The sequence below is a fragment of the Patagioenas fasciata genome, chromosome Z (genome assembly GCF_037038585.1).
Source record: "Patagioenas fasciata isolate bPatFas1 chromosome Z, bPatFas1.hap1, whole genome shotgun sequence".
NCBI classification, from domain to species: Eukaryota; Metazoa; Chordata; class Aves; order Columbiformes; family Columbidae; genus Patagioenas; species Patagioenas fasciata.
This window is the reverse complement of record NC_092560.1, coordinates 47,773,538-47,793,334: the sequence shown is the minus strand read 5'-3', so window position 1 is coordinate 47,793,334 and position 19,797 is coordinate 47,773,538. Positions and strand designations below refer to the sequence as shown.

Below are 19,797 nucleotides of genomic sequence, written 5' to 3'. Positions count from 1 at the left end.
AGTAGGGAATGCATGAACTTTTACTAGGCCTTCTCTCCCCCTATCTGTTAACAATGTCAAGCTTTGTCTGTGGAAATTTTAATCCAAGAAAAACATAGCAAAAGAGCTTTTCAAAATAATTTCAGTTAAGTGGATAAAGTGATGTTAACTTACTATTAAAATCATTGTAAAAATATTTTCTATATAAAAAGGGTTATCTCTACTTATGAAACTTTATCTGTACTTATAAACAAATAAACCAACACTCCCAAAGCCACCAGAACAGTTCGGCCAATGCTACTGCAGTCAGTAATTCCTCAAAGTTACAAAAAAGAATGAGTTGGTTTTTTTTTTTTTTTTTAATATAGAAGATTCTAACATTACAATGGGTTTAGGTTTTATAACTAGTACTGCTACAAGAACTGCTACTAAATTTTATATTTATTTTTTTAAAGTCTTGCATATGAGACCCTAATGAATACACAGGCTGGAGTACAAATTAAAACGCAGGAACAGAATATCAATTTTAAGTAATTTTAAGGCCTTTGTAATGATTTTCAAAAGACAGAAATGACAGTCTGAAACTGTTTGTGATACCAGAGGCACAGGACCTACAACTGAGCATTATCTAGTGTTATATTCTATTATGTTAATATACCATGTACACCTTTCATTGATTGAGACAAAATTTATGGCATAAAATCACTTAAATACACTTCATCCAAGAACTTCTAACTGCAAACAGTAATTGCAAATACTATACTCAGTCCTATAGCTTCCAGTAAGTGGTCTGATTTAATGCTTCTGGAAAGCAGAGTAAAGAGAGCCTTCTAAGCACCTCAGAAACACAAAAAAGCGTTTTCTAATTGACTTAATGTATTAACACACATACATTTTAGATCAAGCTACATACCAAGGTTCTTTTCTAGCCATTGATGTCCTTCTATCAGTTGGTCAATTAAAGCAAAATAATGAGAAGAGGCTTCATCAGGCATGACCCACCCTCCTGTTACTATTTCAAATTGTCCATCTTTCATTAACCTGAAAAATATGTAAATTTTGTTAAAAATCTTACATATAAAAATACACTCTTAAAAAATCAATTTCCAAATATCCAATAGGTATTTACCAGGGAAAAGATGTCAAAATATAAATCGCTTGTGCTACTTCCATCACTCAACTAGACTTCTTTAATTTAACATGGAAATAATTAACAGATGAACAGTGACATTTTTAATGTCTCTGTGTGACTAAAACTATTAGTTCTACTGCATGTACCATAATATTTGATTTTTTTTTTTTTTTGTTTCATCAGGAAGAAGGCTATTTCCTGCATAGATTAGAAAAATAAAAGTGTATGTGCCACAGTACTGGAGGCCAATTGAGCAAGATGCATAGGCATTGCACATTTCAAGCACTATTAATACCTCCGCACCTTTGATCTATCATTCTTTTTATTGTTTTAGAGAGCTGATAGAGCTTCCAAGTTTATTCTATCTATAAAGGTTTCAGACCATTTCACTCATTGAAATGCCTTCTTGAAACCGATCACTGGATGATCCAGTCTCTTTATTAAGATGTCAGTGATTCCAGCATCAGGTGGTGCCTAAAGTTCAATAATGTAATTTCAGCACTTACATTGTACAATGCCATATAAACGCTAAATGAATTCAAGAACGAAATACAGTAAACTTACTAAAACTTAGTCATATTACAGATAATATCCATAAGAGTAATGAAAACCATACAGCAAAAATAATCTCCAGTGTAGCTTCTGTAAGTCTTACAGCAGTTTAACCAATACCTGTCTCACATCAAGAAAGGTCATATTTCCCTAGTGACTTATCCATGTACTGTTTATTTTGGTCCAAGGGATCTTTTTAATCTCAAAAGCAACAGCTGTGCTGTAATACTCATGCATTGTGCATCAATTTTCAATTGGTAGCTTTCTGTGTAATTTCCAAAATTTTCAGTACTACCCAACCTTTGCAGCTGTGAGATTCTCGTAGCCTTCAAGATGCAACTTATGCATCCTGAAAAGGGTCATGAGGAGGGCATCACAGAGCAGAGCCAAGAACTGTTGGATCTTGTCTTAAAGCAAAGTAAAAAAACAAAAAAACAAAAACAAAAAAAAAAAACAAAAAAACAAAAAAACAAAAAAAAAAAAAAAAAACAAAAAAACAAAAAAACACAAAACCCAAACAACCAACCAAAAAACCCCAAACCACACCTTTCTGAAAACTCCAAACTAGATCTTTACTTCAAGTTTATCCAAGCAGCACACTCTGTTGTCTTAATATCTAGGTAAACCTTTTATTTCTGTATTACATTTTGAGTTACGATTTTTAAAATAACTAAGACCAAGGGTGTAGAGTATGTACTACTTTACCACTTAAGCAGCTGCATATTTATAAAAACTACACATATATAAGAACAAAAAAAATCTCAATTCATAATTGTGTTGCAACTGAATAAAAATTGCCCTATATAACTAACTAATACGAAATATTGTTTTTATTTTATTGCCAAAACGTCAATGTGCCTTCAAATGAAGTTTATAATCACAACGCCATTACAATTTGAATGACATTTTCATGGATGTACAATGAAACTTTCAGTCATTTTTTTCAGCAACTCAGTAATTCGAATTCTCTTCTCTAAATATATATTTATCTTGTAACTGTAAAGAAAAAAAAGCAGCCTCCAAAAAATCAGAACTCGACTAGTCAATTATTCTAGCAATTCCACATCACAACAAGTGAAATCTCAAGTTTGCAGTGTAGTCAGATACACAAAGTCTCAGACCATGCCATATGGAAGATAAATAGTTCAGTGTTCAAACCTTTTAATGGCATCTTTTTTTTGGCTATCTATTCCATCCCACCACTTTGAGAAGTAAGAAATCTCAGACCATATAAATTTCCTTCGGTTGTCTTCTTGCAGTTTTATAACCATGTTATTTAAAATATGCTGTGTCTGATCTCTGAAATAATCATCAAAAGTCTTCAGCCAACCTAACAAAAAGAAAATAAAACATTTAAGTTGCTGTCAACAGTCTTAGAGACCTGCCTTCTTCCCACTCCCTACAGAAACTTAAGTAAAGCAGTTTCTTAAAATGCTGTGGACAGTTCAATGTGCTAAAATCTCCTGGAGTTTCTTTTCACACAGTTTAAATGTTTTATTTCCTAAACATATAAAAATATGGAATATATTTTTAATGTTTAGAAAATACTTTCTATTTTCATAACAGAAAACACAGATTTAAAGAAAATGTGGATTTTTTTTTCTCATCTAAGCAGAAATTAACTAGTTGAAAATGAAGACGTACATATCGACAAGCTGGTCTTCCTGATAACTTTCACTAGGCTTCCTCATCTCTCACATCTACCAACAAATCATCATCCCAGCCCAAGCCATAATCCCAACACACATAGCCCAACTCTCCCTAATCCTTCTCTCAATGTGTTAGCTTTTCTTTCAAGTCATCAAGCTCTCTATCACCCTACTTTATGTAAAACAACTGAACAGCATCTTACACCTTCAGATTGAGGAGAAAATTAAGAGCCACTAATGCAGGGGTGTCAAACTCATTTTCACTGGGGGCCACATCAGCCTGGCAGTTGCCTTCAAAGAGCGAATGTAATTTTAAGACTATAAATGTAGGAGTAGCTACATTTTCAAGTGATTTTCTTATTTGCATTCAAAATGGATCATAAAGCAGCAGAGACAACTTGCAACATCAACAATGCATTTGGCCCAGGAACTGCTAACAAATGTACAGTGCAGTGATGGTTCCAGAAGTTTCACAAAGGAGACATGAGTCTTGAAGATGAGGAGCGTAGTGGTCAGCCACCAGAAGTTGACAACAACCAGCTGAAAGCAATCACCGAAGACTAACCTCTGACAACTGCATGAGAAGTTGCTGAAGAACTTAACATTGACCCTTCTACAGTCGTTCAGTATTTGAAGCAAATGGGAAAGGTGAAAAAAGCTCAATAAGCAGGTGCCTTATGAGCTGATTGAAAATTTAAGAAATCATCATTTTGAAGTGTCATTTTCTCTTATTCTATGCAACAAAAGCAAACCATTTCTCAATCGGATTGTGATGTGCAACAAAAGGCAGATTCTATACAACAACCAGCAAAGACCAGCTCAGTGGCAGGACCAAGAAGAACCTCCAAAGCTCTTCCCAAAATCAAACTTGCGCCAAAAAAAGTCATGGTCACTGCTTGGTGGTCTGCTGCCAGTCTGATCCACTTCAGCTTTCTGAATCCCAGCAAAACCATTACATCTGAGAAGGATGCTCAGCAAAACTATGACATGCACCAAAAACTGCAACGTCTGCAGCCGGCACTGGTCAACAGAAAGGGCCCAATACTTCACGGTAACACCCAACCACACGTTACACAACCAACATTTCAAAAGTTGAATGAATTGGGCTACCAAAGTTTTGCTTCATCCACCATATTCACTTGACCTCTCGCCAAGCGACTGCCACTTCTTCAAGCAACGTTTTGCAGGGAAAATGCTTCCACAACCAGCAGGATCCAGAAATTGCTTTCCAAAAGTTCATCGACTCCTGAAGCACAGACTTTTATGCTGCAGGAATGAACAGACTCATTTCTCATTGACAAAAATATGTTGCTTGTAATGGTTCTTATTTTGATTAATAACAACGTGCTTGACCCTAGTTACAAAGATTTAAAATTCACGGTCCAAAACTGCAATTACTTTTGCACCAACCTAACAAATGCAGAAAATTTCAGTATAATTATAATTATTCAGTCTAATAAAAGAAAACCACTTTATTATAGAATAGTTTGAATATTGATTCAGAAAGAATATACTATGCTTTATCTTAGGGATAAAAAATAAATTATGATGTTCTTAACCAGAAATGCAGAGCTAATGTAATTTGACAATATGCATTCTTCTCCAGTTCACATCCAATTGATAATTATATTTCAAATAACAAATCTCGTAATTAGGAGTAACTTCTGTAAACTGGAGTACTCTTTCTTTGGTTACACTACTTTCAGGTTCCATTCTCATTTTGTAAAAGTCAAATTTAATAAAGTATTCAGAAACAAACAAAAACACCACATGTTTTCAAAAATCTACTCTTTCATTTTGCAAGTGAGGAAATAAAAATATAAAACTCCAGAGGAAAAGTTCTACCTCAATATATTAAAAAAAAAAAAAAAAAACCACACAACCACACTAGATTCTGTACAGCTAGAACATTAGGGTCTACTTTATCTTAAAGCGGAAAGATACATTTTTTCAAGACAATTAATATGAGGGCTTAAAATTTAAACTTAAAACTTTCTTCAGAGGCATGGAAACAGTTTAATACAAACAAGTTGAAAGTAAATTATTCTTACACAAAAGTTTCATTAAGACTGAAAACAGAAAAGCAATGAATAAGCGGGACTTATCCTTTTGTGCTGGTTTCAACCAGTATTTGTTGTGATCTTTGCCTATTTCAAGTAAGCGCTTTTCTTTTAATGCACACTTTCACACGAATAATTGAGATCTCATAATCAATTAATCTTTTTCAATGCTCATATACTTTTCAACAAATCAAATAAATATTTTCCTGATATTTACATAAAAAGATCCACGTGTAGCAGACTATAAATTTACTGCTTTTTACTAGGAATTTCTTCTGCAAGAGACAATATCATGCTAGCACACAACTAACAGAGGAAGGATGAACTACAGCCATCCTACATTTTTCCTATACGGAAATATATCATCACAATAAACTATTTCAGCATCTTTTCATATTGCAGCAATAAAAGCAAATTTACATTGAATTAATCTTAAACATTCTTGAAAAACATAGCAAACCAACCAAAATGAAGCAGCACAGAGCTAAACGAAAAAGCAGCTGGCAAAAGAACACAATATGATGTAGAAAGAGCAGTGTTACAATTAGAGATTGTTTTAATATATTCAGTTTATTAAGCTCTACCAGAAGGGTGTTACATGGTAAGCACACTGAACACACTTCAGAAAGTCCTAGAAATATTTACAACATTCACAAAATTAGTTGTGAGCCAAGAGAAAGCCCTCCAAAATTTAATTACCACATGTCAGCCTTCTTGCAATTAAATCTACTTTTTTTCTGAATAGAGTATTTTCAGTTGGAAGGTGCCTACAGCAATCAGCTAGTCCAACTGCCTGACCACTTCATGGTTAATCAAAGCTAAAGCATGTTATTAAGGGCACTGGCCAAGTATCTCTCAAACACTGTCAGGCTTAGGGCACCAATCACCTCTCTAGGAAGCCTCTTCCAGTATTTAACTACCCTCTCAGTAAATAAACGCTTCCTAATGTCCAGTCTAAACCTCTCTTGGCACAGTTTTGAGCCATTCCCAGATGTCCTATCCCTGGATCCCAGGGAAAAGAGATCAGCACCTCCCACTCCACGTCCCCTGCTCAGGAAGCTGTAGAGAGCAATGAGGTCACCTCTCAGCCTCCTTTTCTCCAAACTAGATAAACTCAGAGTCCTCAGCTGCTCCTCACAGGACATGTCATGTAAGGACCTTCACATCTTCCCAGAACCACACACAGTGCTCAAGGTGAGGCTGCACCAAGGCTGAATCCAGGGGACAGTCCCCTCTTCCAAGCGCTGGCGGTGCCGAGTTTGATGCCCCCAGGATGGGTTTTGCCTCTGGGCTGCAGGGCACACACTGCTGACTCACACTGAGCTGCTGTCAGCCAGCACCCCAGGGCCCGTTCTGCAGGGCTGCTCCCCAGACACTGCTCTCCCAGTTTACACCTGTGATTGGTCTCACTCCATCCCAGGTGCTGAGTCTTGCATTCGTTCTTTTTAAAATTTCGTGCCATTTATAGCTCTTAACCCCATGACTTACAGAGGCTGTCCAATTTTGCATAGAGGCATGAAGATTGGGAAAAAAAAAAAAAAAAAAAAGAAATATCAAAAGCTGAACAGAACAAGGAATAAGTAATTTACAGTTCCTAGCCCTAAGTCTGCTACTAAAGACTACCATGCTATATTTAATATTTCACACCTCAGTCCCTGATGTCACATAAGAATCTAGTAAAACTTAAGTTCATTCTTTTGCTTATCCACAAACTAAGATTTTATTCCCAAGATGAAAGAAAAGATTTCCCAGTGTGTTTGGATCAGGAAAATTTTAACATATATACAGTTTACACATGGGAAAAGTGTAATAGTTTAAAGCTGCAAATACCAAAACTAAGTAGGTCAATATTGGCAAAAAAACACTAATTGGTTCAAATCTACGTAAGGATCTTTGTCAACACAAAAATGTAAACAAGACAAAATATAATACTGACTTTAATGGCCTTATGCTAGTCTTGACTTACTACATATTCAGGACTTTGCCAGTTACTTTCATTTTCTGCCAACCCGTGTAATAGCAAGAGAGGGTATACACTGTTAAGCTGCTTCCTTTTGATTGCCTCGTTTGTCCTCAAAAGCATGGAAACCTGATTCCTGCCCATCCTCCCACCCTCTCAGAGATTTACCACCATCATGCAGTTACCTGTTTTTTCACTTTTTTTGCACCACTTTGTTAATGCAAATTTTCTTGGGGCAACAGCAGACTCCAAGCATCACGTTCCAATGTCAATGCAATCAATTATTTATGTAAAAAATCCTGAAGCATTTAATTAACTGATTTCCCACTATTCCTGCCTACACTTTCCAGTCAAATTTCCTTCTAGAAGCTCTATCTGCTCCTTATGCTAGAAAAAGGTGTTGTGTCTTACACAGTTGACACTTTGTAGAGATACAGGCAAAGTTTCAGGAGAAAATCATAACAGAAGTTGACAGATCAACAGTATTTTAAAAGTAACTAAAGTAAAAGCACTTCACAATTTGATAATTACAAAAGTCACCAATCAACTTTAAAAACACAAAATCATTATTACCAAGAGTATTTGAGTACTGCCTACATGTATCTCCAGGCTGTTTTTTTGCTAGTTTTGGTTTTGGGTTGTTTTTTTTTTTTTTTTTTTTTTTTTTTTGGGGGGGGGGTGTTGATTGGTTGGTTGTTTTTGACATCTGTATTTGTCTTTTGGTTTAAGATTAACTACTGAAATTAAACAAACAAGATTTTTCAATTGCTTACAACCATAAGTCATCCTCCAATGTTTAAGTGGAAACATGTCTTTAAAAAATGTCTAGTTTCTCACAAAATCTGTTTTAATGAAGAGGCATTAATGAATGTCTGGAATACTATCCCTTGTTAGATTAATGCTTTTTTTAGGGCAGTTTGTATCTCTGATTTACTTTACAGCACATAATAATTACTTTCACTGACTCTAAAACTCACACAGCAATGCTGCCTCTTGCAACCTAAGAAACTTGAGTAATTTATTAATTTTTGGTAGAATTAAAAAAAAAAAAAAACCCACACATTAAATTTCAGCCAGCATTATAAGCTTCCAAAAAAATAAAAGCAATTTCTTTGCAATAAAATTAGTGGAACTTCAGTTCTTGGATTTTTAAAATGTACACCTGATTTACTAAAAAAAAAACTTTTTTTTTTTACAGTTATGCTTCATCCTCTAATCCCTGGAAAAAGACACAAATAACTGTTTTTACAGTTAAGGGAGTAAGAAAGAATCATAGGCTGAAGGAGAATGTCTTACTTCTTAAATTACATCCATGCTCCAGGGACATGCAGCAATGAGTTATTATCAGTACTTTGGAGAACTTAAGCATGTTGTATGTGTTTAGCTGATCACACACAGGCACACAATAATGACAGTAATGCAAACAGTAGAAACAAATATAAAGCTAAGTTTTTATTTGCATTTTAGTAAGTATGATTACACATGGAAAGAATTTAGCATTAGCTCCTTCGTAGATCAAGCAATTAAAAACACCCCTTATTTTAACGCATAGATTTTACACATCAATTTTGTTGAGTTTAGAAATCCTGCATCATCTTTTATGATATCAAAACTAAATAAATATACAAGTTAATATCTTACAGGTGTTTCTGATATAACATTTTAGAACTAACTTCACCAAAAAGAAGTATTTTTTCAATAAAGATGAATGGCTTATTAGCCAAGAATGTGAAAAAAAAACTTGAGAAACAGTAAGTCTCTCAGGCAAGGCTATCTCAACATCAAAACTAAAAGCAGTCTAAGGTTGTTTTTCAATTTTCTATTTGTCATAGTATAAACCAGAATAAGACAGAAAGCCACATGGCACATTCCTGTGTTAAAGTTTTCATTCTGATTCAGAAGATAAATTGCTCCCCAAAAATATTCTCTGAAATAAAGTCATTTAGGTAGAAGCAGACACACCATTATTAAAAAGGTACGACAGTGTATTTACTTTTGCGATGGTATACTTTAACTTGTAAAAGATCTCTGCTCGATCGGCCACAAGAATTACATATTTATCACATTTAATTTCACAAGCATAGATAAAACCTCAAATGATTGCACATTTTACCAAAAGCAAAATTTGTCATGAACCATGAGGTACTTCACAAATATTAATTAGACTTCTGTGTTAGGTTTACACAATGCAAGGTCTGTTTCTGCTTTGCTATATCAAATCTGCTGCCCTCGTAACTAAGATGGGAAGAAAATTTCTACTGATCAGGAATCGAAAGTATGCTCTCTGTAAGAGTCCTGACAATTTTAAATGGAACAGCCCTGAATACTTTTTTTTTCCTCAGACAAAGGAAGAAGAAAAATCTCTCTCGCTAGATGTCCCCTACCACCTCATATGCAACCACAGAAATACTGCGAAGTGAGCCAGGAATAAAACTCCTATTTCTGTAATTCAGCACGTCACAGAGCATTTGTGAGCTGTCCAGTTTCCTATTCTATTGCTGGATCTCCTCTTCCTCTACAACAGCAAAATTAGGTGACTACCATTCAACGTATATTTTGTCGTCTTTACATGGCCTTCCTAGTTACTGAGGTTTTTTAGAAGAAAAGCTATACACTGTTGCTGTTTAAAAAAAAAGGAAAACAACTTCTAGACAAACAATGGTGACTGATCTGTCTTCGTACTAAAACACAACATGATTATATTAATTGGTGAACTTCCAATTTACAGTCTGAAACTTTGAAAGCTAAAGCTTGCAGATGTCATTCAACTAGCTTTTTTTTTTTCCCTGCTTCAGCTTCATACTAACCTATTCTTATATTTTGGTGGGCAAGACAGAAGTCTAAATAATCTGTGTTCCAAACATGCCAGGGAAACTGTGAAGTCACCTGAAAATCATATCCAGATCCAGTCAACAGAAAATTAAGCTCAAACTCCATAGTATATTAACAGCATCAAATTTTTATGTTTAAGTTTTCTTTTATCTTAACACCACAGTTAACTTCAGAGGGCTATACAGATTTTCTGTTGAAAAACTGAGACCCTCTTAAATAATAAATAGGGGTTAATGTGGGTATTAGTAAGGTAAAGTTACCAATGTTATAGATAATTAATGAAGTGCTAAAAAGTAGTATTTAGACCTGACATATGTGCACATACACTTTCACATATTCTTTTACGTGGGTAGAAATTGGGCGGGAGTGGGCAGAGCAGAGTGGGAAATCTACTTTAGTCTCTTTCAGTTCCACTGCAGTGCTGCTTGTAACAACCACATAAAGCAACAAAATATTCCATTCTGGTACACACATATATTACAAAGCTCACAAGTCTCAATTCTTAAATAATTTAATGAGAAGACATTACCAAAATCATTACTGCCAACAGAGCAATAAATGCTAGGGGTGTCTTTTGACCCCTTGGGTCACATTTGAACATCATCTTCCAAGTCCAGTTGTGCTGGTTGACAATATCACTGTCCCTGAGAAGGATTCTCCTCTCTGGAGTTGATCCGCCTAATCCATTTCAGGCAGTCACATTAAACTGCAGCTGAAGCACATGAGAGCTATGGTAAGGGCTTTGCCAGCACAGCAGGTTACATGATCGTTCATTAATCTGCTCCAGAAAGAAACACCACCCATCTGTGATGGCTATAACATCACACACCACAGACATTTGTAAATTGAGTATATCTCCATGGCTTGAGATCAACCTGCACCAGGCAAGCCCCCGTCCAATCAGACATGCTACTGAGGTCCTCATCAAATTGACTGCCAGCAACTAAAAGACAATTATGCCTGCCACTGATCAAAAGTGTGAATGGGACTCATTCTCACACCTACTGAAGGGACAAGCATAGTGTGTAGGTCCTGGTTGAATTCACACAGAAGCAGTTAAGCCAGACTTAGCAGAATTTAGCAAGACAAAGAGTTTCAGAACATCAGTATGTAAGCAATCTCCCAAAACAGAACCTGGAACCTAAGACCAGCCCCTTCCCTACAGATTCTGTTTAAAGGCAGTTTCTTTGCCATTCAGCTACAGATTCTTAATAGTGTAACTGGCTATACCAAAAGTTGAAGTAGTCTCAGATGAGAAAACATAATATGTAATCAGAATTTAAAGCTTTTGCAGCTAATACAGTTATATCTTTACTGACCCTATTTCTTGGTAAATTTCTCAGTTCTCACATACATTGTTACACAATAGGTTCATTATGCCTTAAGCTTTTTTGACAGAAGGCATTTGCTTTGCACCCTGCCTTTTAATCATCTGTGGGAAAGGAATAATATAACCATCAGCTGTATAAGAGATTTCAGATCTCTCTTATAGATAATTTTTCCTTCTTTCAAGTGCTTATTAATATGCAGTTTCATACTAAGACAATTCCACAGATACGTTCTTAGCAAAAGCAGTACCAAGTCAGGAGATTTCTCTAACACTCCTTGTAAAATCAAACAATAACCAGTCTCGTACAATCACCTTTAGTGATGGAACTGTTTATATCTACCAGGATTATATCTCAGTTTAATTCTACTTGATATCAGCTGAGGAGCCCGAACAAGCTGGGAGATATTTACATTGTACGTGTGAGGACATGCAGATTTCTTTATTTTAGTTGCTGCTGATGGAAGAACAGACATAATTTTATAGCAAAGGCACGAAAAACTTATGGAGGAAGACTTCAGGAATCAAAACCAGACAGATGTAAGAAAGTCAGCTAACAAAGGGGAATGACAACACCATTAAGCCTTCACGCAAGTCCTTGGGGATAATCTATGCAGGAAAAAAGTTGCAAGAGAAAGATAAGAGACATCTCTCATAACTTGACAGAATTCTTCACATCTTGTTATTGAAGGGGCAGCCACAGAGAGGATTTCTTTCAGAGAGCTGGAAGAATAAGTACCTTACTATAGATTTAATGAGTGACTCCCTTCAAGACACATCTCTGAATGCTAGTAAAGATCCACCTGAAGCTAAGTTCGTTACGGCCCACACCCCTGTGTTTGGAACAGGACCAGAACAGTGCTGGAGAGGGCAAAATAGAATCAGATTAAACTTAATTAAACAGAGCTCTCAAGTACAGCTGGAGATACCATTCAGATGTAAAATTATAGATAGACACAAATACACTTCCTGTGTAAGTAGTAAATCCCTGCTGGAAAAGTACAGGAAATTTCATGATTGATAACATAGAGAGTTAAAGAGGAAAAGGTGTTGGTGAGGCTACTTCTGGCTGTAGAGCAGTATCTATACCTGTCTCAGAAATTTAACAAACCTGGTTACCCAAAAACGTTTCTGGAGGGGACAACAGGGTGAGGCTTTTTGGTTTGGTTTCTGTTTTTTTGGTGGCGTGGTTGTTTTTCATTTGGGGCTTTTGGGTTTTTGTTTGGTTTGTCGTTTGGGGGGGGAGGGGGGGGTGTTTGGTTTTTTAATTTGTTTAGTTTTTTGGGGTTGGTTTTTATTGTTGTTCCGTTGAGTTTTTTTAAACACAGATCAAGAACCCAAGAGAAGAATTGCATACATAGAGAGGGTCTCTGGACCTGGAGAGAACTCTTGTTATACTCTGACCTTCCAAAAGAAGGTATAATATTTGAAGTGTCATAGCAAATATATAGTGAAGCTCAAGCGATTCCTCACTGAGTGAGATTAGTAACTTGCCACCCTAATTTGGAGGCTAATAAGAGATGTGTCTGTTAGTCCCAAAAGACATCTAAAAGTTTGGAGGCTCAGAAGAAGCCTCCTCCAGCATAACCTGATCTTATCAAGATCTTTGCTATTGGTTAGCTGAGCCAACAGCAGCCTAAAGACTGTACACCTTGCTTGGCATACAGTGAAAGGGAATGTAAGTTGTAGTGACAGATGTTAGTATCTGCCAAAATAATCTTAATGTGAAAAGATGTCCAGTAACTTCAATACTCCAATTCTTTAGAATACAAGTGCTCAGTGGGCTACTTTTGGCTAGCAGAGCTGGTGCTACAGGGTGAACCAAATACTAGATTAAGACACTAAATGCCGAAGTTTGTCAGACACAAAAGGTGCTAGCTGTGAAAATATACCACAGCTGATTATAGGAGGCAAGACAGGAATGTAGATGTGAAGAAGACAGTAGAAGGCTGGCTGTCAAAAAACTAAAGGTTAGCTCCGAAGAGTCCTTCCAGAATGGAAACAGAAACTGGCCAATTCTGAAGGTACAGGTACCACTGAGGAAATCAGCCCAATTTGGTTTTGAAAGACAGTTACAGAAGGAATGTAAATAAAATAATGAAATATATATATTAAAAGTAATTAAAAAAATACTAGAACCTGTAAAAACAAACAAACAAACAACTCAGGGCAGGGGGGAAGTCAGTGCCAGAACACTGAACTCCTTCCAAACCTCGTGACTTGAATGGACACCAGCAAAGTTTTATGCAAACCTCTTCTCAGTTTCCCTCAGGACCATTCGCCTGCAGCTCCCAAGTCTCGTCCTCCTGGAGAGCTACCTCAGCCTGCACTGTGCAGGGCATTTTCGTTCAATCCAACTAAAGTCAGCTCAGGAGGACAGACGTGACACTAGGCAACTGGCCTATAGGAGGATGCCAGCCATCCTCCCACAATTAGGATATGATCCTGCTAGCTTCAGCAGAAAGAAGCCTTTCTAATAAGACCTAAGAGAATTATAAGTTCTATACATTCCTTTAGACTGGTTTCAGATTTGTTAAATGACTGTACGGGGTGTGACTTATTTCTAGGAAAGTTTTCAGGAGAACAATAACCATAGAGGAAATAAATGGACACAGGTTTAAAGACAGTTCACAGTATCACAGTATCACAGTATGTTTGGGATTGGAAGGGACCTCAAAAGATCATCTAGTCCAATCCCCCTGCTGGAGCAGGAACGCCTAGGTGAGGTCGCACAGTTCTACGAAAAGATAAAAGTTTGTACTGTGATTATTTTCTGTCAATATTCTTACTATATCCATACTTTGTTATTTTAGCTGTCATAATCGGACAATACAGTCCCTCCAAATTCCAGTGTTATTTTCTTTGAAAACACTAGTTATGTGCAAATAAAAGCCACTTATGTTCAAATTACCATATTTTGCTTCATTCAGATCCACAGTACTTCAAACAACAAATTAAATTTTTAGAGAGATACACAATAGTAAATATTAAAAATAAATGAAATTGTGGCTTTCCATAATAACAAGCAGCTTCACCTTCTCTTGGCTGGTGTACATGTAGATTACAGGATTAGATTACAGCAGTATATTTCACTGCCTTTTTTTTTATTTTACAGTCATTTCAAAATAAAGTGACACTTCTCCATTTTATTTATTACACAGTATATACTTTGGAGGAAGAAGTGAAATCATGTAAGCATACCTAGGTTTCAGTTTAAACTCAGACTTCAGATTATCCCACTGTAGGTTGGGGGAAGGGGTGCATACAGAAGAGTAAAGAAAGTATTAGAGTTAAAAACCTCACATTTGCCATTGTCACATCTTCCAAAAAGCACATCTGTTCAGCACAGCTTAACGGTTAAATATCTATGACAGTCCAAAAGGTCAAAAAGCCTTCCCAGAGCTTCTCCTCACTACCAGAGAGAGTCTCGTGGATGCAGCGGCAATTGGTGGCTGCCTAGGTCACAGCAACCATGAAGCAGACAGGTTTAAAAATCTACGCTAACAGGAGGAGAACTGCCAGCAAGACCTCAGGTCTGGATATGAGGACAGCAAGACTTCAGGTTGCTCGAAGAACTACTTAATAAGGTCCCCTGGGAAGAAGCTTTTGAAGCTGCTGGGGCCTAGCAGTGCCAATCACTTTTTCAGTAACACCTACTAAAAGCACAGGACCAGGCAATTCCGAAATGTCAAGAGTCAAGCAGGTGAGGCAAAAAGCCAGCTTGGCTGAGCAGGGATCTTCTTCTGGAAATATGGCAAAAAAACAAAGTATATGGTCAGTGTAAGTATGGTCATGTATCAAAGGAGGACTACAGAGATGCTGCTCGCCACTGTAAGGAAGAAATCCATGCAACCAAAGTTCAATTAGAGTCGAAACTGGCCAGCACTACAAGGGATAATGAGAAGGGCTTTTTAAAATACATAAATGGCAAAACGCAAGCCAGAAATAACATTGGTCCATTACTTGATTAGCATGGTCACCTTATTAACAGGCACATAGACAAAGCTAAGACATTTAATGCTTTCATCACCTCAGCCTTCAACACCAATGATGGGCTCTGCAGCCCCCATAGCTCTGGCTGGAAAGCCGTGGCTGCCTCAACAATAAACTCCCAATCAATCCAGAACTTGTACAGGATTTGCTACTCCAGCTATGGCCCTGCAAGTTGATGGGGCCCGATAGGATTCATCCAAGGGTGCCTAAAGAGCTAGCTGATGTCATAGCAAGACCTCCCTCTGTGATTTTCAACAGTCTTGGGAATTTGGAGAGGTTCCAGATGACTGGAAGCTGGCAAACATTGTTCCAATCTACAAGAATGGTAACAGGGATGATCCCAGAAACTACAGGCCAGTCAGTCTCACTTCTGTTCCTGACAAAATCATGGAGATTTTTCTGGGAGTTACGGAAAACACACAAATGACAATGCAGTCATTGGTCCCAGCCACCACGCGCTCATGAGGGGAAAGACTTGCTTGACTGACTTCATTTCATTCTACAACAAGGTTACCCACCCAGTTGACCAAGGGAAGCCTGTCAATGTGATCTTTTTTGGAGTTCAGTAAAGCCTTTGATACTGTCTCTCACAGTATCCTCCTGGACAAGATCTCCAGCACACAGCTGGGTAAACATATAATGCAGTGGGTGAGCAATTGATTGACAGGCTGGGCCCAAAGGGCTCTAGTAAATTGGGTTATGTCAGGCTGGGGATCAGTCACTCACGGGGCTCCGCAGGGATCCATCTTAGGACCAGCTCTCTTCAATGTCTTCATAAATGACCTGGATGCAGGACTTGAGGGGATACTAAGTTTGCCAGTGACACAAATTGGGAGGAGCTGTTGACACTCTCCAGGGCAGAGAGGCCCTGCAGAGGGATCTGGACAAACTGGAGAACTGGGCAATCACCAACCGCATGAAGTTCAACAAGGGCAAGTGACAGATTTTGTACCTGAGACACAGTAACCACGGTTGTACATACAGACTGACATATGAGATGCTGGAAAGCAGCTCTGTGGAGAGGGATCAGGGGGTTCTGGATGATGGCAAGTTGGACACGAGCCAAGAGTGTGCCCTGGCAGCCAAGAGGGCAACAGTGTCCTGGGTGCATCCAGCACAGCATTGTCAGCTGGGCGAGGGAGGTGATGGTCCCGCTCTGCTCTGCACTGGTGCGGCCTCACCTGGAGCACTGTGTGCAGTTCTGGGCAACACAGGCTAAAAAGGAGATAAAGCTACCGGAGAGTGTCCAGAAGAGGGCTATGAAGTTGGTGAAGAATTTGGACAGGAAGCCGGATAAGGAGTGGCTAAATCACTTGCTTTGTTCACCCTGGAAAGAGGAGACTAAGAGGAAACCTCACTGCAGTTTACAGCTTCCTCACAAGGGGAGGAGGAGGGGCAGGTGCTGATCTCTTCTCTCTGGTGACCAACGACAGAACCCAAGGGAATGTCAGGAAGATGTGCCAGGGAACGTTTAGGTTGGACACTCGGAAAAGGTTCTTCCCCCAGAGGGTGGTGGAGCACTTGGAACAGGCTCCCCAGGGAGGTGTCACAGCCCCAAGCCTGACAGTGTTCAAGAAGAGACTGGACAACACCCTCAGACACATGGTGTGAACTGTGGGGTTGTCATATGCAGGGACAGGAATCAGACTCAGTGATCCTTGTAGGTCCTTTCTAACTCAGGACATTCTATGATTCTCTGAGAACAGGTCATATTTAATGCAGCAATGAATAAACCAACTGGGTTACTGGCAGGATGAACACAGAAAATCCATATTGCCTTCCAATATCAACAATGAAGATCTACTCCAGTTAATAAATAAGTGCATGTACAACTTTTATCATAAGTTGTTACTTGAAGCCAATGGCACTTCAATTATACATCTGCTTAACTGCCTTGCTAGACTTATATCTAACATATTAAGTAGTATGCTTCAAAAAATCCAAATATCAACAGAAATGGTAACATATTTCTTAATTCAAAAGCCTCTAGATACCCAAATGAATACAGTTACAATATTACCTGGGTCATTATGTGAGTGAGGCACAACAAAAACTTGAAGCGGTTCATTGTCCCATTCATTTTCATTGTATGCAATATCAAATCCTTGTTTCCACACGCCACCATCTGGATTATCAAAAGGAAGAATGTCATAGACATCCAACATCTAAAAAAGAGTAAAAGGAATTTAAAACATGAATTCACAAAAACAGTTCTACTATGGAAAACCAAGGCTGTTTTCATCAAAAATGGATCAGCTTTTTCATTACACAGGGAGACCTGAAGTGTCAAATGAATAGAAAAGTGACAAATGAAAGCAAGTTTCAAGTCACACTAGGACACCCAAGACACAGCTGGTAGGAAGAGGAACATTTGGCAGGCTCTATTCTGAGGAAATTGAAATGGATTAGATAAACAGTAGACACAAGAGCCTCCAGTCACAAAAATTATGACAGCTCACAATAGCATTGGGGCAGGAAGGTAGGGAGAGGATTATATAGAGTAGCACAACACACTAGAGGAATGCAGAAGATGGAGAGGACAAATTAAGCAAGCAGTAAGAAGGGATGACAACATGAGAGAGACTGAGGTGAAAGTCAAACTCACAAAAGGGAACGGAAAGAAACTATCACAGAAAAAATGGTCCGAATTATAGCCAATAACAAAGCTCCTTATACACTTACAGTTGTCCAGTACACTAACTACACAAGGAAGAACATATTTCACTTGTCAATACAAATAAGGTCACAGGTAAATAAAGCAACTCTAGAGGTACTTTAACAAGTTCCAATGAAATTTAGATACCACCAAATAGCTCCAAAGAGAATCTTCTAATGTAACTTTAGTAACTAATGTAACTTTAGTTTAGACTAAAGTTACCATATCCAACTTTTCCTTTTGTTTTTGTTTTGCCTTTTACTGGCACTAATAGTTTAAATAATTTAAACTAATCTTTAGTTCTAATCCCATGTTAGAATACAACTGTACACCTGAAAAAACTTTCTTCAACAAATTTTTCACTTCCACAAAAATAGCCTATAGGAGTAATTTACTACATAGAATCATAGAATGTCCTGAGTTGGAAGGGACCCACAAAGATCATCGAGCCCAACTCCTGTCCCTGCATATGACAACCGCACAGTTCACACCATGTGTCTGAGGGCGTGTCCAGTCTCTTCTTGAACAATGTCAGGCTTGGAGTCACTACTGCCTCCTTGGGGAGCCTGTTCCAGTGTTCCTCCACCCACTGGGGGCAGAGCCTCTTCCTACTGTCCAACCTAAACCTCTCCTGGGACATCTTCCTGTACATTCCCTTGGGTTCTGCCATTGCTTGCCAAAGATAAGAGATCAGCACCCGCCCTTCCTCCTACATGAACACCACAAGAGTTAAAACTTGCCAGTGATAAGTTAAAAGCTCATGGGTAAACATAAAGACAGAGAAATTATTCGACAATTACCATCACAGACAAAACAGACCTGACTTCGGGAACACTAAGTTAATTTATCACCAAAGAAAATAGAGTTTGATTGTAAGAAACAAAGACAAAACTAAAAGACCTCCTCCTCACTTCTCTTCTACCCTGGTTCAACTTCAGTCCTTCATTTCCAATTCACTGCAAGTGAAGAATAACTTCCAAGTACCTAGTCAGTAAGAAGCAAAAAAGGTTCAAGACAAGTATTTCCTGGACTTGTTTTAATATTGTTTCTAAGTATAAAATGTCAGAAATTCAAAAAGGGTGCTGCCAGCCTTCACTATAGCTGCTTCAGAAGACAGTCATGTTGTTACAAGCTTCCCAATTAAAACATTTGAAAACTTAGCAGTTGTCTTTTTTTCCCCCCTATATGGGCTTATTCTTTCTCTACACCAAGAGACTCAGACTTGTGAAGAAATGCAAGTCTTGAGCAAACATCACAGTGTTTACCCCAATGAACACTAAACTACTGCACAGAAGAAATAGAAGTATAGCTCATGTCTCTGTCCGTCTTTTTAAAGAGTGATTCATACCTCATTTTTAAAAGGAGAGACATTATTAAGCACAATGTCAGATACTTCAGTGGCTGAAGGGGACAAGAGATGAGACACCTCACTGTATTAGTTAAAAGACCCTCCAACTCAGCATGATGGCTGTTTAGAATTCTGTCTTCGAGAACAAATTCCAGATACTTCTTCAACTACTGACCTTAAACAGTATCAGATCATAACCATATTTAATCCAGAGTTCTTAATTTTATTACCTAGCTCCATTTTTAAAAATTTAATTTGAATTATACCATTTCTCAATTCAGTGTTATTTTCAGTGGCCAGCTGTATTAT

The 19,797-nt window shown here is 37.8% G+C and overlaps 1 protein-coding gene across 2 annotated transcripts in view; it reads right to left on the bottom strand.

The window, feature by feature from the left end:
* Positions 1-19,797, bottom strand: part of MAN2A1 (mannosidase alpha class 2A member 1) — a 114,569-nt gene that overhangs the window by 79,350 nt on the left and 15,422 nt on the right. Inside the window, exons 3-5 of one of the 2 annotated variants that reach the window (XM_065860343.2) lie at positions 17,505-17,649; positions 2,822-2,993; positions 893-1,020 (exon numbers count right to left, since the gene is read on the bottom strand). In XM_065860343.2, the coding sequence (XP_065716415.1) occupies positions 893-1,020; positions 2,822-2,993; positions 17,505-17,649 (445 nt within the window). The remainder of the gene's footprint in view (positions 1-892; positions 1,021-2,821; positions 2,994-17,504; positions 17,650-19,797) is intronic. The other variant, XM_071802680.1, reaches the window with a different exon arrangement.